At 35.8% G+C, this 22,379-nt stretch overlaps 1 protein-coding gene across 4 annotated transcripts in view; it reads left to right on the top strand.

Annotated features, from left to right (window-relative positions):
* SLIT2 (slit guidance ligand 2) overlaps window positions 1-18,449 on the top strand; it is a 257,438-nt gene extending 238,989 nt beyond the window's left edge. For 3 of the 4 annotated variants that reach the window (XM_026072977.1, XM_026072978.1, XM_026072979.1), the window contains 8 exons: window positions 1,048-1,141; window positions 3,013-3,150; window positions 3,246-3,486; window positions 3,717-3,847; window positions 5,986-6,140; window positions 10,642-10,930; window positions 15,271-15,482; window positions 16,591-16,832. In XM_026072977.1, the coding sequence (XP_025928762.1) occupies window positions 1,048-1,141; window positions 3,013-3,150; window positions 3,246-3,486; window positions 3,717-3,847; window positions 5,986-6,140; window positions 10,642-10,930; window positions 15,271-15,482; window positions 16,591-16,832 (1,502 nt within the window). Of the gene's footprint in view, window positions 1-1,047; window positions 1,142-3,012; window positions 3,151-3,245; window positions 3,487-3,716; window positions 3,848-5,985; window positions 6,141-10,641; window positions 10,931-15,270; window positions 15,483-16,590 lie in introns of all 4 variants that reach the window. The other variant, XM_026072976.1, reaches the window with a different exon arrangement.
* Window positions 18,450-22,379: the final 3,930 nt, after the last annotated feature.

Genomic DNA, 22,379 nt, shown 5'->3' with positions numbered 1-22,379 from the left:
TGAGCAGTGCAGGCATCTGCCGCCACGCTCCACTCTTCCTTTCGGAGCACAGCTGTAGTTCTCTCCCTTTGCCCACTTTGCTTACTTGACAACTGAGAGGGGACAACCCTGCTCCTGCCATGGGTTCAGGGCCCGCTAGACCCATGAGTCCCTAAGTTCAACAGACACAGGCTTTACACCTGTGGATCGTACATATGTTCTTCATATGAATGCTGGAATAAGTATGCCTCTCTTATGAACTAGTGATACACTTAGAGAGAGCACTGTTCGTGGTATCTTCTGATTAGAGAGTTGGAGAACAAGACATTAGTTGATCTTTTTATGCACCCATTAGTGTTTACTTTTGATAAAATGCAGTGAAATCATATTTTAACCATTTTAAAATATTTTATGGACTATACAGCCCATGTTGGGAATTACAGCCACTGTTAAGCTTCCAGGAGAAGGGAAGTGTAGACATTTGACATTGTTGGGTTTTTTTTCTTTTCACAAAGCGGTTTATAGTAATTATGGTACATTAACAAATGCAAGAATCAGTGTGTCTTATTTAAAGACTTAAAGTAGAAAGCAAGTTTTCATTGTTGGATAATTGGAATTATATTGATACACAGTGATATTAACAACAGTTCTTTTCAGATAATTAGAATAATTAGTTCTAATACAAATCTGAATGTTTCTGCGTGTAATGTGTTCAGATATAAATAAGTGAAAAGCATATTGATGGCTTTTTTGTGTTAGTGAAAAGAGATTCATGCACTAGTGTTTTGCTGTACAGCATAGCTAGATATATATTTTAAACTAAAAAATATTTTATTGCAAAATTGTCATTTATACCCATGGATACTTGGCTGACTGAATTGAGGAAATTTTCTTTTGTAAAGGGAGTACCAACAAAAATTAAAATAGTAGTATTTATTGTTACATAATGAAGTATGGATGTTTTAGCATTAACAATTCAAGTTACAACAATTACTTTTAAGATAGAAACAGGTATTTTCAGGTCACTGTGGTATTGTTACTGAGCTAACAGCATTCATTGCATTTCAGGTGAGCTCTGTGAGGAGAAACTAGATTTCTGTGCTCAAGACCTGAATCCTTGCCAGCATGACTCAAAGTGTATCTTGACATCCAAAGGATACAAGTAAGTCTAAGATATTGTCACAGTCCAACTGCGTCTAAATTTCTGTTTCTTTATCCTGCTCCAGTTCCTTTGCTTTTGTTTTAGTAGAAGTCAGTTCTATTTTCAAAATACTAATTTCAATTATTATCAAATATCTTGGCAGAATAGGCCTGCTTATTTTCATGTAGATCTACGTTATTGCTTAAATGTTTCTTACTGAATTAACAGATCCTTATCCATTCCAATTCCAGTCAGATTTTAAATAGGAGCTAAGAAAAGTAGAGAGTTTAGTCTCTGTGCCAGTCTATACAACATATTTTTGGTAACTTGGACTGTAGGAAAATAAGTATATTTAATTGAAGTGGGATTATTTTACTCTTTTCTGAATAGTAATTGCAGAAGAGATTTATTAGTAAGGCACATTAGAAGATATAAAAATAAAGACATTCATCCCAAGGACAACTAATCTTTAATTACACAATATTATAACTGATAAAAATATGCTGATAAAGAAACACCTTAAAGTGTTTTTAATGGACTTTAGGCTAGTAAATTTAGGAAACCTGCAGCTTTAAACTGTCGTCATAAGCACCTGTTTTATGTGAGGTGTGCTCTTGTGCCAGACCTAGGTTATCATCTATTATCATTCCTACTACTTCTAAAGTTGCACATTATTTAAAATGTGGCAAAAAATATTCAAATATATATAATATTCAAATGAACGTGAAGTTGATAGTTTTAAACTGGAACATGTTTCAGACTTGTTGGATTGAAATTGTTGTGCATTATGTTTATTCATGTCACTTCAGTAAAACTAGTTTGGCATCTTATACTTTACTGCCTAGTTCATGTCTGCCATGTTACTTTTTGAGATTTTAAATCATAAAATAACACATGCAGTAACTTCAAGCATGTATCTCACTTAGTCAGCTTTTAAATAGTGTGCTTTATATTCCTTTTCCCTTTTCTTACTCATATAATTTAAAGTTTTTCATCTATTTAAAATCACTCTTGGTACTTTAGAACAAGTTTTAGATATTAAAGGAAACAAAACCAAGAAGAGGATCACAAGGTCTAATGAAATCAATTACATATGTCTTAATTAAAAAAAAATCATATGAATACATGGATTTGTAATCTTTTCCATTCATTTTTCACAGAGTTCTGACTCAGTCTAATATATGAGAATTCCTTGCAGAAATGCCACTAGCATTAACAGTCAGAGTTGCATGGAAGGAAAACCAACCTTACATACTAGCTTGAGGATACACAGTTCAGTCCATTTTCTTTTGAGGGGCTGAGGGGGTAGAGGGTTTGTTTTGAGACTTCTGTTCGTTCACAGAATAGCTCATAACCATGAAGCTATTTATAGTGAATCCTGATGGTTAAAATCTAAGGGAAAAATTTGTATGTTTAACCTCTATACTTTATAAATGGAGTGTCGGTCCATTCACAGTTGTTCGGTAATTTACAAAGAAAATATCCTCCAGTGGATTATTTGTCTGGGTTTCAGTGACTGAGTATATTGCTTATTTTTAGTGTTCTGCATTACTCATAAATTCCAAGAAGAACTGTCAAAATGATTCACGAGGGCTCTCTAGATTTAAACCACAAATATTTGATATAATGTCAGATAATGAGTAAGCAAGTGTAATGGCAAACCTGTATTCATTACAATTGTAGATTCCCCATATAATAACATGACTAAGCTACATATAGCCTTTATACATATAGTCCCAGTAATGCATTGAATTACAATCTCTAATTTTAACTATATTACAAGAGATTTTTTCCTTGTGTTTTAAACAATTCAGGAGTTCCTTAACTTTGTCATAAGCATGCCGTATGGTAAAAAGGCACTGTGCTATTCCACTTGCTTTCCTGTTTCACAGATGTGATTGCACACCTGGATATGTAGGTGAGCATTGTGATATTGACTTTGATGACTGCCAGGACAACAAATGTAAAAATGGAGCACAGTGTACCGATGCCATTAATGGATATACATGTGTTTGCCCAGAAGGATACAGGTGAGAAAGATCTGAAGATAGTACAAACACATATGGCTTCCGTATGTCAAAGTCACAATTTTCTTGGAAATACTGATTTTTCTGTTTGTATTTAGTGGCCTGTTTTGTGAGTTTTCACCACCAATGGTTCTACCTCGCACCAGCCCTTGTGATAATTATGAATGTCAAAATGGAGCCCAGTGTATCATAAAAGAGAGTGAACCAAGATGTCAGTGTTTATCAGGCTACCAGGGTGAGAAGTGTGAAAAGCTGATCAGTATAAACTTTGTGAACAAGGAATCCTATCTACAAATCCCTTCAGCTAAGATACGCCCCCAAACCAACATCACGCTGCAGGTAAAATTGCATTGCGGATTCTGATCTTCAAAAACATGCAAGTGACTCTTCATAGTGTGGAAAAGTAGCCAAAGTTATCAGTGGCTCACTTAAAGAGCTTTACACTCTTTACAAGAATTTTATAGTGAAGTAAGAGATTATATCAGTAAATTCAGAGATTCACTTAATAGAGCATTTTAATTTAATATTTATTTTTAGTTACTTTCTAAGTGTTTCTTTTTTTTAACTAGATTGCCACAGATGAAGACAGTGGGATCCTGCTGTACAAAGGCGATAAAGATCATATAGCAGTAGAGCTGTACCGTGGTAGAGTGAGGGTCAGTTATGACACAGGATCTTATCCAGCCTCTGCTATTTACAGGTGAACCTGCATAAAACAAATTTCTAACAGAAACAAAATACGTATTAATTCCTTGTATTAAAGTCACATTTTTTTCAATAGATAGTTAAAGAGAAGATATGCAAATGTAATGTAGTGTCAGACATTTTGTAATTAAAACATACTGCCAAAAGACATGATTTTGCTTGGAAAATAACACTTACGCAAAAAAGTTGGAAAGATGCTATATTATTTGTTGAATTAAAACTGACTGAGAGGTAGCTTTCAGCAGAGAATTTATACATTTGTGTTCTACTAGAACTCACACGTGGAAGTGCTACTTTTTTTTTTCCTGGGTGTTACTGTCAAATAATTTCTTAGCTGCAGAGTAGTGTAAAGTGCAGAACTTCACAGCATAAGCAGAAATGAAATGGCAGTTTCTCTTCTCTTCTGTGTTAGGCAGTCATAAAAAGTGGGACTTTTCCCTTCCCTGGATTCTGAGGAGAAACCTAAAAATTAGATTCTGAGAAAAAGTGCGAATCTTGAAAAAGATACGGTTTTTGCTTCCAAAGTCATTAAGAGACAGAATCCACATCTGCTTTTAGAGCAAAATTTTTTGCAGTTCTTTCAAAGCCAAATTTCTCTAGTTCTCCAAAAACTTATTACCTTAAAATATCACCTGAATTTCCAAGGAGGTTTTGATGGCACTCTTCTCAAACAGATATTGCAAGAGTGAGCAAAAAGAGAATAGGCGTCATTTCTTGTTCGTGATCTGTTTGCTACAACTGGTTGCTACAATTGTTGCTACAAATTACTTTCAGAAGTAAAAGGGAATATTAAAAGAATTCTTCTTGAATCTTTTTCTGCTGTATTTACACCTTTAGTGTTTTAAAACTGCATCTACTGTATGCTTACCTGCTGAAAATTGTAGCAGTTGGCACTGCTCTGGATTCTATAAGAGACATTTTACTTAAAATAAATGACTTYTAGAAATGATTGCACTCAGACGGCAATATAAAATCAAAGCTTAAATTTATGTAGTAGGGAAACAATGCTAAACTTTGTTAGGTAATAATATCAAGGGAACTGTGGTTTTAGTAGATTACTAAAAGCATTTCGCAGGAAAAAGATTGTTCCTTTAAAATACAATATAAAGTTGTTTAGTAAGAGCATACTCTTTTGCAATAAGCATCCTAAAATTGTTTCTGTTTTTGGATGCAGTATGTATTTTATAACAATTTGTTTACAATTTCATGAAATGTTTTAATGTGTGGAAATAGTGTATTTTAACTGTATAATTTTGCATTTATTAAAAATAAGATTTGAGTTTACAGAAGGGTAAAGTATTCAACACAAGTATAAAATTGAATAAAACATTCACTTTTATCAATGACTATTATTCAAAATAACACTATTTTTTCTATCTTGGATAGTGCTAAAAAAAGTTTATATTAGATTATCCTGTCTAGAGTTGAATTATTTTTTCCTTATTTTTACTACAATACTACAATAGTCTCTGTACTAGCCAAAAGCTGAATACACAAATAACCATGCATAGTAAACACAAGCAATTACTTTAGTGCTAGCATAAGTGGAGCTGTCTGAACCAATGATGTGACTTTGTCTGGCAGGTCTACAACTAGATGCAGTCTCAGATTTCATGAAATAATAGGTTTATACGTCACTGGAGTCAGCTCAGGATTTGCAAGATATGTAAACTGAATACTGTGCAACATCTAGGATACACACGCGTGCACACACAGAGTCAAATAAGATTTTAAATAAATAAGATTTTAAAATGTTGCTGTTGCATAGGAACTCCAAACTCTTTTTTGCATTTGGCATTCTGCCTAGTAAATGTATCTCCACTGATGTTTAGAATACCAGCGAAGCTACATTTATGTAGTTCATGATTTGGTGGCGACAGGAATAACTTTGAATGAGAAAGAGCTATGAATAATTAAAATACATATTGTTAATAGAGTGTTATTGAAGGGATATTACACTGCATTAGCTCTTCAGCATGCATGAATGCCTTTACTTAAAACGTAGTTTTCAGGAAACTGCACTCCTGGAGAAGTTCTGTTTTGAAACTGTATACTATTTAAAGGAAAGAAGATAAAAAGCATTCTAAACAGAGCATCAACTGTTTAAAATTAATATTAATGTTTATTTTGCAGCGTGGAGACTATTAACGATGGCAATTTCCACATTGTGGAGCTGCTAGCCATGGATCAGATTCTGTCCTTGTCTATTGATGGAGGGAGCCCCAAGATAATTACCAACTTGTCCAAGCAATCCACTCTGAATTTTGACTCTCCACTATATGTAGGAGGTAAGAGCATCTTACTGTTTCTTACTAACAGCATCATAGCTAACTTAGTCTGGTAATACATGCTGATTAACACGTGGTAAGAGACCCATTCATTGAGATAACACCTCAAGATAAAATTTCAGCAGATAGTCTCAGTAGTTTCAATTTTAATGACTAGTAGTGGATAAATAAGAATAAATAACACAGTTATACTTGGGATTTTGTTAAAAAATGAAGCATGTCCTCATAAAGTGTAGCTGTTGCTTTTTTATCAGTAGGGATATGTGAATCCCACTGTAAAATTTTGTAACTTTCTACTGTTATATAGCTTTTTATTATGCTGAAGAAGTGCATTTAGGAGGAGTTCTCCAATGTTTAGCTACCTGAAGATTTAGTAATGCCTGTGCAGTGAGTGTAGAATGCTAGCACTGTGTTTTGGTAATGTTTTACATTTCTATTTCACTGTACAGATATCTGCAGGAAATTATAGCAAGGTATAAAGCCATGAAGTATAATTTCTCTCTGGAGGTCTTATTGTTTAAGGATGGTAGAAGTTGTGACATTTGGTAAGAGGCAGACTGGAGAGCTACATTACTTGCCTCACAGTATGTGGCAGGGGATGGGGTTTTGGGGGGGGGGTTGAGAGGGTGCTTGCTTTTTGAGAAGAAGAAATTTTTTGTTTCAGTAAAGCTGGTAGCAGATAATTTTGTGGAGGTAAATTATAAGAAACAGTTTTGATCATTTGGCCCGATTTGTTCTGTAGAGTGAGGGGTGCAAGCCCATTCTTTTAATTAGCATTCTCTATTGAACTTTTGGTGGCCCTGCATAACCTGCTATGAATAGATAAAAGAGAAAATTCAGCCACCGCTTTGTGCATTCTTACTGTCCTTTATAGCAGCCCTCAGATCTTAGTGATGAGTGCTTCAACACGGCTTTTAAATAGTGCTGATCTTCTACCAGTCTTAAACTTCCACTCCGTTCAACTTTACACCTTCCTGTCTAAGGTTAACAGTCTCTCTTAAGACTTGTAAGAAGTCTCCTTTTAATCTGTTCTTTCTATAAAAAGAATATATACTTTTTTGTCTTTTTCATTTTAATTTTGTCTTGATTCTTAAGAACTCTTTTGTGTCGGAGAATAAGCTTTTAGACTTGAGCATCTTTTCTCCTTGCAAAAAGGTACACTACCAATAGCACATTCATGAGATGCCTGTTCTATCTAGCAAAGGTGCTATTTGTCCTCATTTTTCTGAGTATACAGAAAAGCTCAGGGTATTTGGTTCAATTTATCTGTAATGGAAAAGACAACAGGAAGCTGCTTTGATTCAGATTAAATAATCTTTCTGCTGTAAAATCACTGTAATGAATGCCTCAATTGCAAGTAATGAGAGGTAAGTTGATGTTTGCCTCTGAAAATCCCCATTCTTTCCTTGAAACCCTTCAGCTTTTTGGTCAGATCTTTTCAGGTTTGGTCATTGGTTCTGTCCACCTAAGACAGAAGGAAGTACAAGATAGATTTTAGCATTAGTCATCACTCCCCATACCAGCAGAGAAAAGAATTAAAGTTATTATATATATGCGAGCTGCCTTTAAAACTGCTTTATATTATGAATCTTGAAAGGAGGATTGTTCTGGGATTGTTTTGTGGAAGCACATCTCTATTTTTTTTCATGTGTATCATTTTTGCAGTGTTGTTAAGATAGTTTGATATGTCACATTTTGGAAAAAGAGATGGTCCTAGATTCTATTAAGACACCGTATGCTTACTTACTCAAACTGTCAACATCAGTTTGCCATTAGTGACTGCTAATGCCAATTCTTGAATACTGAGATTAGTCCAGAATGATCCCTCTGTCAGTGTAGGCACCTCTTAAGGAAATGAGTGCAAACTGTGAAGTATAAACATGTATTTTGCACAGTGCTAATACTTACTTATTGAGTTGTGACTTACAGATCTTTTCCTTACTTCTACACCTTGCAGATCTGTGTCGCCATTAGAAATATAATATTAATCTGCATCATCATCTTGAGGTACCAGAAGAAATAAATTTCTGAAATGATCTTTTCCTTCTGCAGCTTGATTCTGAAGACCAGCAGTCTTTTTCATTACAGAGCATATGCTTTAGGGAAGGCCCTGGGTTCCCTCTATTTATCTTCTTCACATTCAGGCTCTAATCAGAAAATTCTTTCAGCTGCCATAGAAAATTTTGGTCCACAACAGAATGAAAACCACTATTAGAAGCATAAGATAAACCAAAACACAGTAGACATATATTCAGTTCCTCAACTTTTCCGTTAGGTTTCTATTTTTGCCTATTTATTGTCTTTAAAATATTTGAGAAAATTACCTTTCACTCTTATATCTTTATATTACCCATTTTTGAAAGTCATTCAGTTTTTTCTTGCCCAACTGTATCTAGAATTTTTAGAGAATTTGATCACACATTTCCATCAGTTAAGAACTCAAATTCTCACTAGAATTTTATGCAGTATTTCTGTCTTTGCCAAAGTCAGAGTTTGACACCTATATCATCATGTAGCTTACACTTACACTTCTCACCTTCCTGTTAAAATGGCATTTCTGGTAAGCATCACCTCAGCTGGCAGGATGAATGAAATTCAGATTTGACAGCAAGCCCTTGTATGGTTTTCTCTCTCTATCTCTTTTTTTTTTTTTTTTTTTTTTGACAAAGTTATTCTTGGGTCATAATTTTTTGGGTTGGTTGGGAAGGAGTAATTTAATTTTATTTTTACAAAAAGTGGTTTAATCAGTTCATACAATTTTTTGACATTTTTCCTAACTGTATAGCTCTTTTGTGAGGTCAGACTACATACATTAGATATTAGTCTTTCTATAACAAAGGCATATTATAAATCATATTGAAAGCCCTTTATGGCTTTTGGTGAGAAGTCTAAAGGGACAGTCTGTTTCTTCTCAAAAACCCTCCAAAGGGGTCTCAGACTTCACTGATATTTCACATTCTTCTCGCAGAATTTAGAGCATATTTTACTAGGAGTCAGCTGAGAATGGCACTTTGTTTCATGAAAGTCCCTATTTCTGAGACAGGTAGGGCATCCACTACTTGGCATTTGTGCCTGCTTCATTCCAGCAGCTTCTAAACTAGATACTCACTTTGTCACTGTCTGAGTCCTTTAATTTAAGTGCTTCCCAAGCTAAGTAACCATTTTTCTTAGCTGATAAGATTGGAAAAGATTACGCTCCTCAGCAGTATAGATACAGTAGTGTTCATTGAAGCTCAGCCCAAATGAGATTACAATCTGAATGAAAGGCAAGTCTACTTCATTAGGTTGCCTAGCACTTCCACAGCAACTGTTCATTGTGAGTAACTTTATAAAATCATTAGAAGTATTACTTTACATGGTTAAGGAGCAACTCTGGTTCTCATCTGGTACTAAGTACCAGATCTGAAATCATTAATTTTACCTAGGAATAGACCCGTGCTTCTAACAAGATCATTTGTTTTCAGGTGAACAGATCCTTCTTTACTGTTCAAGGCACCTTGATTCCCATCACTTATTAGTCTCAGACATTTAGGCATTTCTGTATTAATTATTTGAATTTAATATCTTAAGGACTAACTAATATAGGCCAATGCATTGAGAGTAAGTTAAAAAAAAAAAAAAAAAACAGGGAGTGGAGGGATAAGAAGGTTTATTGATACAAGAAAATAATATTTCAGTAATGTTCCTTCTGAATTAGCCTTAAATTGATCACAACAGGATGATAACTGCATCACACATACCCTCCCGCTCCTGTTATACCTGTAGCAATTATAGACTACAACAGATGAATTATTCTGAAAATAATCAGCATCAGGATCATTTTTACTAATTAGAGTTATCTACCCATAATTGTTTTGATATTGAATTATTATTATTATTATTGGCTATCTGTGTTCAAAACTGTGAATATCAAAATATGAGTGACTTTTTTATGAATCTTTTTCAGACATGCTCAACAAAAACATGTTTGAAAGTAACTGAACTTCTTACAATTGAACTTTGCAAAAATTTTAATGTGCAAAATTTCACATTTGAACTGTGGATGTCAGCTCCAGATTTGTGGGCTTCCACTGGTCCTACTAAATTCATCCAGGTCTGAGTATATTTGCAGCTTATAAAAATCAAGTTCGAAGTGCTAAATTTCAAAACAATTCCTATTGTTTCAAGTTTTCGAAATTATGTACCATCCTGTACTTAATAGCATCGAGTCAAAAACGGAGTTACATATCCAAACCCTTTCACTGTTGCGAGCTTCCCATGTGGATTCCTTTATCCATCTCAGTAGCTGGAGCTACAGACCTCTGGTTTTGGTCTTGGTTTGCATGCATGCTGGACAACCATGAAGAGCTCTAAATACTAGCTCATTGCTCATCAGGCTGAATGTCTATGAATAGTTAATTAGGAACAAATATTTTTTAATATTTAGAAAAAAATAGGGGAAAATGCTATAGAAAACTGTACCAAAGATTACACTGATTATTTGCTATTATTGATTTTCTAGGCATGCCTGTGAAAAATAACATTGCAGCTTTACGCCAGTCTCCAGGACAGAATGGCACCAGCTTCCATGGTTGCATCCGTAATCTGTATATCAACAGTGAGCTCCAGGACTTCAGAAATGTGCCTCTGCAAGTGGGGATTCTTCCAGGTTGCGAGCCTTGCCATAAGAAACTGTGTGTGCATGGGACATGCCAGGCAACCAGCCAGTCGGGCTTTTCCTGCGAGTGTGAAGGAGGATGGACTGGACCCCTCTGTGATCAGCAAACTAATGACCCTTGTCTTGGAAATAAGTATGTCCTTCCTCAAGGCAGAACAGTAGTGTAATATGCAGATAATTTTCCTGTTATGGGGTTGTTCTTTTGTTTTGGGTTTTTTTTTTCCTTAGAAGTTCAAGTTTTTTCAGTAAGAAACAAAATATACTGGGCATTTCCTTAATGAGGAAAAGCCTCCAATTTAGAGGAGCAGATAAGCACACCCACTGAAGTTCTGTCTAAAGCCTTAACATGGGATATGATTGAAGTCTGGATGCTTGCACACAATTCTACAGTGATGTGGTTACATCAATTCAAGTGCAACTATTGATGTGACCCTTCATACAAAAGTCAATTAGAAGACCTTGCAAATAGAGGAAAAATCCATTTGCTTATTTATAACTTTATAAAAATAAGATTCTTACTATTCTCTAATATGTTTTAAAAACTTGATACAGTAGATATATCCAGTATTTTTATATTTCTCAGGTTTGGGCTGGAAAAAAGATTTCTACCTTTATGGTAAACTCCTGGTTAAGTTCATGTGTGCTGATTCTTTTGCTGAAGTTAAATTTTTGTTCCTATATGATTTGACTAAAGCATTTTAGCTTGGGCATTTTATGTACATTTATTGAGATGGGGGTGTGTGTGTGCATATATATATGTGTGTGTGTATATATGTACACACATATGTATGTATATATATGTATTTATATGTATGTGTCTTACAAACCTACCATAGAGACGGATTCAATTTTTTGGCTTATGATCTCCCAGCACAAGAAGATCAGAAACTTCAGAAGTTCAAAGTTTTTGAGGATTTATTGGCCATGTGCAACAAGATGTCATTCTGTCTGCCCTTGCCACTGTCTGTCTTTACTACGCTGTGGCAAACGTTGTTTTGACAACATCAACTATACATTTAGAATAAAGCAAGCCTACTTTAATTTTTTGGCTGCTACTGCTACTTTTCCAGTGGTCTGGCCTTATAACTTTTGAGGACCAGTGGCCTGAGCTTGCTAAGAGATTCTGATGAGGTGATTTTCAACTCCCATACACAATGGTGTTTAAGTGATCTTCTGGCATATGATCTGTTGTTGAGACTGACCCTTTAAAGCTCCATTCCCCAGTTAGTATGTTTTTGTTTACATTCATTATGGAATGTTTCAGGATTATTAAGTTTTTAGCTCTTCCCAGAGCCACAGCAATGAAAATTTAAGGCATACCATTGTAGCACTTCATTATTTATGAGGTCTTTTTCTTATCCTGTCCTCTTTCACAGTATCTTAAGAGAATAAAGAAAGGCAGCCGCAGCAGGTTAAACATATATATGCAGTGTCTACCACATCCTTTTTGTACTTTGGGAGTCAAAAATAAAATGGAATTGTCATCATCAAGTTCGACAGTAATAGAACCCAAAGATTTTCTTCAAAGTATTCTAGAAAAATTAGATTCTTTGTAGGTTCTTATAACTATACGCTTCAATATCCAATCTGAGTGCTCTTTGCAATGAATTAAACAACTTGGCAAGTATCGGATACAGGCAGTTTGGATTTTCTTTCAGCACAGCATTAAGTGAGCACAATATTAGTATTTTGCTAGCTCTCAAAAATACTGTTTTGTTTTTGTTTCAGCTGTATACTGTACTATGAGTTTTTAGGGGAGAAAGGCGAACCAAAATAATATATTGGTAATGAAGGAGGTTTTTGTTGTCTTGTGGAATTTGATTCTGTGTTTTTAGATTCAAGCCTAAATCCTGTCTCTTGAATAGATGGATTTTGCCCTTGTAGTATAGTGTAACATTCCTCTTATCTGAGAAGCAGAGTTGTCACTGTAGTCTGTGTTTTAAAGATCAGATGAATATCTCATCTTTTAGAGATGCTGGATCCCTGCGCACCACAAAAAAGCTTGACACTTAGATTTATTTTACCCAGCTCTAGGTGCTTGAATTAGGAACCTGTTGACCCAGAGTCTACTCTATAGTCAGTAAAGAAAAAAATACATTTCTAAAGAATATATTAGACCTCAAGTGGTCACTTTCTGGATATATATGCTTGTTTCTCTCCATGACTGTGTGGGGAGCTTATGGTAACTATACTTCTAACTTGAGCGCCTGACTAGGTACCTAAAATTAGATAAGATGAAACTGTGCCTGAGAGTTTGCACTTGGCTTGATGTGCCTTTCAGTACAGTCTGAAGATGAAATTTAGTGCTTCAAAGAACAGGTGGAAGCAAAAGTATGAGAGTTGGCATTAGATTTAATCATCTTCTAAGTCAAGCGGAACTTTACCAAAGATCCTGACACAGATTGCTTTGACATCTAAAACAGCCTGTATAGAATATGTCATGATGTCAGTGTCGCCTGAGTAAATTCATAGATCAGATGTCCTAAACGTGGTTGTTTTGCAAGTGGTGAATAGATCAAATGCAAAACACAGGGAAAACTAAATGAGAACTAGCTGCTTTTTGATATGGTCCTTGGATTTTGAGTTGCTTAGTCTCGTGGTCTTGGAATATCACAGACCTCAACCACAGGAAGAGTCTGGAATTTTATAGGGAACATTGCTGCTTCAGAAGTACGGACTCGTACATAATAGGCAAGTTGGATGTTGTCAGAGCTATTAGTTAGGTATAATTTTGCAGTTTTGAATCCCAAACTGGATATGTGAACGGAGGCTAAGTGTTGTGCCTTCCATTTGAATATCCTGTGGATGTGATGTGAATGTCTTCCCATGCTCTTTTTCCTTTGTCCCACTAGTTAGGCCTTGCTAAAGTGCTCACAGAGAATCAAGGATAAAGCTAGAGAGAGAACTGTAATGCAGATTTCATTTATGAGGGGAACTTGGTGACATTTATAAACTGAAACTGTTTTAGATAGATAATGCAGGTTGTCAGATTAAAAATGTGTTGTCTATTCATTTCAATTTTATCAAATTTCTTATTGGACTGCAGGAGTAGAGTGAAAGCAAAATGTTTCCAGAAATACACAATATTTCATCCAAAACTTTTCAGTTTTTCTTAACACAGCTCTTGCTTTACTATGAAATGCCATTTTATGTGAGTTTTTGCAATCTTCAAAATTGAAACAAAGGATTTGATTTTAGATTGAATAGGATTTTTTTTCAATCTGAAGCTTTTTATTTTATTTTATTTTATTTATTTATTTATTTACATGGCAGCTACAACCTACTAATTAGGTTTTGGGCTCGGAAATCTTACAGTACAGAGAAGAGAAACGTTAGGGGGGCTGTGAGTGTGAGTGTGAAATTGCATTCCTCCCTACGGTGGAATCATCACTTGTGGTCTCCCTAGGAAACTGTATATAGATAGAAGGCTTGTGTATCAACAGAACAGTAGAAGGAAATGACATTATTTCTAGGAAGAAAATTATTGACCCTCTGTCACCAACAAAGGGAAGTGATTTTATTACAAGTAATTTGTGATGCTTTCAGAAGATGAATTCCCCTAATCTTCAGCTTACATCTAGGACAAGATAATTAAACATCCTCCTTTCGGGAAAGACCACATCTCTCTCAGAGAACTAAGCCTGGCTGTGTGTTCCCATACCGCACATGAGAACTTAGTAGGTGCAGCTTAACTCACGGCCTTTTTGGTCTAACAACAAGAATTGAGCATGCCACAAACATCTACTAGAGCCCAACAGAGAGAACAGCTAGTTTAGTCATATTAGTTGCGTGAGGCTTGACAATGTGCAGCCTCATCTTGTGCGAGTCTCTCCAGTAAGTGAGTACTGCTGGCTCTCAGTGAAGTAAAGACCAGGCTCATCTGTTGGGTGACCATGCTAGTGGCAGTGACTGTGGCTGGCCAGTGGTTTTGAAGCCCCAGGATGTGTTCAGCTTGGAAACTGCCACTGCTCGGATCAGAAAACTTTCAGCTAGGAAGAGTCTGACCTGTCTTAGTGCTGGGAGCCCCATACTTCATGAGCGCCAATATTTTTTTAAATGATGCAAGGGCCAGAATTTCGGGTGAGTATCCTTTTTTCTATACTTGATCCTAATGGTTTACTCATTTGGACTTGATCTTGCTGTATTCCTCTCACACCCAAAAGCATGCAGAAAATTCTGGTAGAGAGGAATTGTTGGTTTTAATAACTGTGGCCTGTAAAAGTCTTCCATAACACATCTACAGTGGCTGTTTTCTGGTGAAACAGAGCTCTGTACTACAGCTTCTTTTGTGTAAACATCCGTACCAATTATAAAAAGCTTATAAACCACTTCACTGCATTTCACTGAAAAAGTCCATTAGTAACAAAAGAAATTTCTTCTGAATACAGTCCAAAATACTTGTAGTTAATGTTGCTTAGCCTGAACTTTGATGAATAATTTATTTTTATTCTCTTGGGCTTGTTTCCCCTGTAGATGTGTGCATGGTACCTGCTTGCCGATCAATGCGTTTTCATACAGTTGTAAATGCCTGCAGGGACATGGGGGAGTCCTCTGTGATGAAGAGGAAATGCTGTTTAACCCCTGCCAATCCATCAGGTGTAAACATGGCAAATGCAGGCTTTCAGGACTTGGGAAACCATATTGCGAGTGCAGCAGCGGATACACAGGGGACAGCTGTGATAAAGGTAAAAAATATTAAGTATTTTTTTTTAAGTCATGTTATTGTTTTGTTCTTAGAAAATAGTTTTTTTATTAAAACATGAACAGCCAAAAACATTACCAACTTTTTTTCCCCACAATACACACATCTGTTGCTTCTTTTTTTTTTTTTTTGACCATAAGAGTTTATCTCGGTGAGAGAAAAATCAGTCTTTTTCCATGAATTTAAATATTTTATATTTTGAAGACTTTTTCATCAAATGTTTTGCTGTGAAAACATTTCTCTCTTTTTTCCCTTTATTCAGAAGCACATTTTTACTATATTTAACTATTACCTTTTACCTGCTGTATCTTTCTGTATTTATTGTTTCTCTGCCTTCTGCATCTGAGAAGCCAAATCCAATGATTCTGCTCCTAGTTTTATCACAAACTCTACTTTTGACCTCTCAGCTTCAACTGATTTATCACAGCGAATTATGCAGGTGAGATGGATGAAAACAGGATGACTTTTCCCTCAACTTTTTCCTTTGTCTATCAAAGCTCTCCCTCTCCCTCCGTTTCCCTTACCCCAGATGGCATTTATTTTGTATTGTACATAGATGTGAATAGAATAGAAGAGTATGGTTGTAGAACTTTTAACAGATGTCTCATTTTTAGCTGGTTTTATACCTCAGTAATTTATGAAGTTACTGGAATGTAACTTGTATTAAATAACAGATTGAATAATATTAAACTCCAGGTCTAATAAATTAAATTGCATGCTCTCTGAAACATTTCCCTATGGTAAATAGAACCAGCTGCAAGCAATGTAAGAACAGAAGATGTGTATTTTTATAAAAGAGGAAAAGATTTAAGCTTCCAATTTTCTTGTCATTGTAATAGCTTTGTATTTATGGTTTACATATACATAGTATAAACTTTACTGAAAATAGGAGGCATAAGAAATAAAACTCAGCATTTATCAAATGGTGCTTGATAGAACCCTGAGTTTCCAATATACGGCCTGGGTCAAACTTTAAAATATCAATCCTAGCTGCAATTAGAAACACAGCATCTTCTTTAGCAATGATGTCAACCATTCTTTGACCTGCATCTCAAAAGCGTACCTCTTGTTTTAAATGTTGTTTGCTACAGAAATCTCTTGTCGAGGGGAACGAGTCCGAGATTACTACCAAAAGCAGCAAGGGTATGCTGCGTGCCAGACGACCAAGAAGGTATCGAGACTAGAATGTAAAGGAGGATGTTCAAATGGGCAGTGCTGTGGACCACTCAGGAGCAAGAGACGGAAATATTCTTTTGAATGCACTGATGGGTCCTCGTTTGTGGACGAGGTTGAAAAAGTGGTAAAGTGTGGCTGTACAAATTGCCCCTCCTAAATGTGTCCCTGTCACACTTGTCTTTTGAAAATGTTGTATACTTATTGACCGTGTCGGACTAATTAATGCTTCATAGTGGAAATATTTGAAATATATTGTAAAATACAGAACAGACTTATTTTTATTATGAGAATAAAGACTTTTTCTTCATTTGCAAAAAGATTCAAGTGCTTGAACTGAGACTTCTCATAACCAAGAGGAGCTTTGAAGAAAAAAAAGACCTGGTAACATTGCAACAGTGATGGGAAACTTAACTGCTTTTAACATGGATTCTTCTTTATAACGTGCTGAAGATACACTGACACTATATACATGTGACTTTCAACTGACAGCTCAGAGATGAAATGTTGACCACAACATGAGGCTTGTTTTTTCACTTTCGTATCAGTATATTTTATTGTCTTGACAGACCATACCAATCACTTACCTATGGATGAGGAAGCATTATGAGTGAAAAGAATGAGATTATACAGAAATAACAGTTGTATTAGATACGTTTTATGTTTTGGAATTATTAAGGATCTTGAGAAGATGGGGTCCCGTTTATTGGATGGGAAATGGGAGATACAAGAATATACTATAATCCTGAAATCTCCTAATGATGTATACTTTTATGTCAGCATGTTAGCAAAAGAAGCATACAGAAAGTGTTTATCTGCCCTTTTCCAGTATTAATTTTTTGTAATATAAATGTTATGGGGATGATAAAAATAGATTATTGATGGATAAATTAGTAATAATATGGATTTCTGTTTCTATGAGTTCTAAACAACTCTATACAGTATTCGGTTTCATTGAGAAATATTTATTGTATCAAAGTACTTTGTACTTAACCCTTTTAGGCCACCCCTTTTACTGTTTTTCAATGCTTTAATATATATTAATTTATATTTGTCCTGGTATTTTTGTTTTTTTTGTTTTTTTTTTAAAGACTTAAAAATCAGGATTTTTTGCAATAGAACTAACGTAGCATGTCGTCTTGGGGTAAATGTTTTTGGTCTATTTTTTTTCTCCCCTTCCCCTTCCCTGTTTCTTTTCCTTAGAATCTGACCACTTGGTGTTACTGAATCTGAAAGTGATGACAATCTGCAGTTTTCACATACAGCAGATATTCAGGACACCTTCCAAGAACCTGTAATGTATGACAAAATGTCTTTACACTAGATGGCAATTGTATAGAAGTTAATTTTCCCTATATGCAGTACTTACAGAAAATAAGATGGTGTGTAGAAAATGACATTAGAAAGTAGATCTTTATAAATTAATATTCCCATGGAGCTTTTTACCTTTTTTACAAAAAAAGAAAAAAAGGCTGTGCTATCAAGAACTGTGACTTTCCCCAAATAATAAAACTACTTTACTGCCCTAATGTTCCCCACGTTAACATGTTGCTGCTAAATTATAATGTAGAATTGGTAATCATTAATAGTGGGTTGTGTTCTTCTTTCAGTAAAACCCAGGGTACCCTGTAAAAAATGCAGATGTTTTTCAATTTTATTTTATTATTTTTTTTACAAAAAAGTTAGATGTACATGTGTAATGCAGTGTGCTTTGTCTTATTTGGACTGATATCAGTAATAATACTGATGTTTGTAAATTAAACAGATATTTACTTCATTAACAGCTTTTATTTGTATTTTTCTGAGAATTTTAAATTGTCTAACAGCCTTTAATTAAACGTCTGTAGTTGCAAAGAATATTTGGCAAAAAAATAGAATAAAACTCAGCCCTAGTTCTAGTGTACTCATTGTTGAAAATTTGAAGGAGGAATTAACATGGGATTATTACATCTATAGGCAGTGACATCTGAGAATGTGGATAGTGAGGAACACAGCTGAACTCATATCAAAAGGCTTACAAATAAAGTACACTGCATGAAAAGGCAAATTGAGTCTTTCCCAATATTTTAGTTATGCAAATGGCAATTTGACAGTTGTTTTAACAAGTAATTTGATTCTTCAGAGGGATTCATTTTCACTAAGTTTTCTCTTGAACTAAATTTTTTAAACCCAAGCAATTGGATGGGATAATGCTTAACCAGAGTTCACTTTTGTAATGATGATGTTGCATATACTTCTGTATCTATTTTACTTAGTCTTAGAAATTGTCTAAATATCTAATGAAACAGCCTTTGGCATGAAGCCTTCTTTGCAGTTTCTATGACTTCTAACTAATTTTCTGTAAATAGAAGTAGCTTTGTGGAAAAAGTAGCCATTTTTGCAAAATATTACTTTTTATAATATTCTTGGAGAATACGATAAAATAGTACCAAATATGTGGAGCTGAGCTGCTTTCTGTCTTCATACTGCCGGAGAAGGAGTCACTTTGTTTTGATATGGAAGCAATGCTAGCAAGTACATGGTAGGAAACCGTGATCCCGAGGCTATCGAGATGGGGGCTTTTTGTGGTATCTAACCAGAAGCAAACAAAAAACCTAAGATTTAATTTCAAAAAAGTATTTTGGCACCTACAGTGCTGCTCTGGAACAATACAGGCCCCTACTGTGCCTCGGTTCACCTGAGCAGCCCTGTATTCTCACCACGGAAGTTCCTTAGCATCTACAAGATGTGCTACTGTGCATGACAAGAGATACCTTTCTCCGTGGGATGGGTCACCCTGACGCCTTTTTCATGCCTTAAATCAGGTTGCTTGTGATATTGCTATAAATAGGCTGCCCTGTACCTGTATCCCCAAAAGGGAACTGTTCTGATAGGCGTGTTTGGGGCATAGCTAACGCACAGAACCTAGTTCGGGCAGAGCCCTCCAGCCACACACACTTTCATTCAAAAACACAACTGAAGAAGGAGATGATGATGTTAAAATTTAACATGGTGCTTAGGGGTTAGATTTCTTTCCTCAGTTCTGTTGCCTGCTATAGGAATCACTCATACATTCTGCTTTTAATGTGCGGAATAAAATGTATAAATAGCATTGGGTCTGAAGGATAGGACTCAAAGTAATGAAGTTCCTCACTTTGAAGAAACCTAGAAACCTGAAAATTATCTACAGATTCCATCATTTTATGCCAGTATTTTTTAAAGCTATAAAAGAAAAAACACATGAATACAGCTTTATTTGTACTAGCTCATGCACAGCTCCTACTGTCATTTCACAGACGGTAACAATGTGGAAGAGCATGGAGAAGAAGGCCCATTTTTCTTGAATGAAAGAGTAACAAAAGTCATTGCTTTTCTGTTAACATTGCAAGTCAGTTCTGAACATGAACCATCATACATGGAACTAGATTCTGCAGCTTGTCTGTAGGCTTGCGGGGAAGACAGACATGTGAGTGATAGAAGCACTGATTTATGCATACCAATGGTGAGCTTCGAGTCAGCTCTGAGAGATATGGTTTATTTTCTAGTTCTACTGAAATAACAATTTTGTCTTGTAGTCAGAGCAACTTTTTTATTGCCATACAGGGGTGCCATGAAGCTTTGTATTACAAGAATCATTATAATGGGATGATGCTGTGTGTAGGTGCTACATAAATACGATATTCATACGATGCTATGAAGGCATTTGTCTAGAAAGACCAGAATCCAGAGGTTTTGTAGATTATGACAAATCCAGCAACTGTGGTGATCCACAGTGTCAGGGTAGTAACAAGGCTATAGAGAAACTGGAAGTCACCATGTCAGTTTTGATGGGATACGTGATGATTAAGAGATGAGGGGGAGAGTGGCACGTTTTGGAAAGGAGCTTGTTGTTGAGAAGAAAAAGCTCAGAAGTTTTGGAAGAGTGTCAAGAATGTTAGAGGCTTTTTGCGTTGAAGCTCTGGATTTTGGGGGCTTTGTCAGTAGTTGAAACGTATGAATTTAAAAGAAGCCTCTACAGTTCCAAAAAATGTATACTTTACCCTTCTATCTTGAGTTAACCATATTGTTTGAAGAAAAGTTTATTTTTTTAAAGCAGTTCAGAACGACGTCTTTTAATTCCTTTTTCTCTCCTTTAGAAGATTCTTATTTTTTCAGTAGCTCATTTGGCATGCAAGTGTCTGTGTTTCAGCGATCCCATCTTACAGTGGAGAGCCTGACACACGATTTCACTTCTCCTAAAGTAAAATTCCCCAGCTAAGCCATTCAGGATTCTTGGCTTCTAAAAGAAATATTTATACATTGAGTTGGTATCTCCAATCTACTTAAGATTCCTGGAGTGGAAATCAGAAAATCATTGGTGGTTGTGACTATGTAGGGGCTGTCAGGAGTAAAGTAAAACTGAAGTGTTTGCCTGCATGCCTGGAGAGCCTGGCTCATCCTGGAGAGCCTACTGTTTTACTGTGCTCTTTATGTATTGTGTTCCTGGGAGAGCAGGAAGTAGTAGTGCTCATCCTTTCAGAAATGCCTGAGAGCAGAGGGATTTTGTGTCCTTTTGCAAATAAATTGTCTAGGCTGGAAATTATAGCCCTCTTTGGCCTTCAGCCAGGTTAAACTGTGTATGTATACCTTAACGTCAACCATCATCTTGGACACCAACAGCTCCTGATGTTAAAAAAGTGAATAAATCTTGCTCTCAGTTTAATAAAACGCAGATGGGAAAAGCAAACCAAACAGAGAGTTAACAGCTCTATTCACTAGTCTCCTGGGCTCCATGTGATTAAATCAGAGTTGGAGGGTATGTTCCTGCTGCTGCTGTTCTGGCCAGTGTCCGTAAGGGTGATGGCCAGCAAAGGAGAGGTATTCTGTCAGTGCTGCATGTCATTTGTCAAACTGAGAAAAACCAGTCATCTCATTGAACAGCAAGACTTCTGGCTATCCACAGTCCCAGCAAATGTGCTCCAGCTCTGCAGTATGACACCCGTGCTGCAGGAATTCTGCTTAGCCATGGGAACAGGCTTCAAAACTGCCTCCCAGATCCACCGCTTAATTTCAAACTGTTGATCTTACTAACACTTTCTGTTCTCTCATCTTCACAACTGCATCCTCTTATTTCATTCCAACTCAGAGGTAAACTACCCTCATTTAGCTCTAAATGGCATTGAGCCTCAGTACTCTCAACAGCTGCCCTATACTATATGCAGGAGATTAAGCCTTATTTTTTGTTCCGTTTTTAGATATACATGAACATTTGCAGAGGGCTCAGAAGACCGCTCTTGAAGAGAAACGGGTTACACTTTAGTTCCAGCTACAGAGACCAGACCTTTCATGTCCTTTCTAATTTGGGAAATGTTACATTACCTCTTGTTTAATAATCTGACATATATAGATTGATATAAATTTACATATTTTATGGATTTGTAGACTCAGACCAGGGAAACTGTTATCTGTTTTTGTCTGTTACCTTTTTTTTTTCAGTTCCTTTTAGGATACTTTCTGTATCGCAAGAGACAAGCAAAGATAGAATTAATGTGCCTGGGTTGCTTACTCTGTCATTAAAGTTCCTTAAAAAGATCCAGTAGCCTTTTTCCAGCCCATTTTTCTTCCTTCTCATACTTTTGCATATTCTGGGCTTCAATCTGTTGTTTCTGTAGGATGGCCCATTTGTCCACTTTGGTTAATTTCCAGGACAGATTTAATCCTTCTAAAGAGAGGGAAAGGATACCTTTTT

This window comes from Apteryx rowi, unplaced genomic scaffold (assembly GCF_003343035.1).
Source record: "Apteryx rowi isolate R43461 unplaced genomic scaffold, aptRow1 scaffold_355, whole genome shotgun sequence".
Lineage (NCBI taxonomy): Eukaryota > Metazoa > Chordata > Aves > Apterygiformes > Apterygidae > Apteryx > Apteryx rowi.
This window is presented reverse-complemented; position numbering and strand designations above follow the sequence as displayed.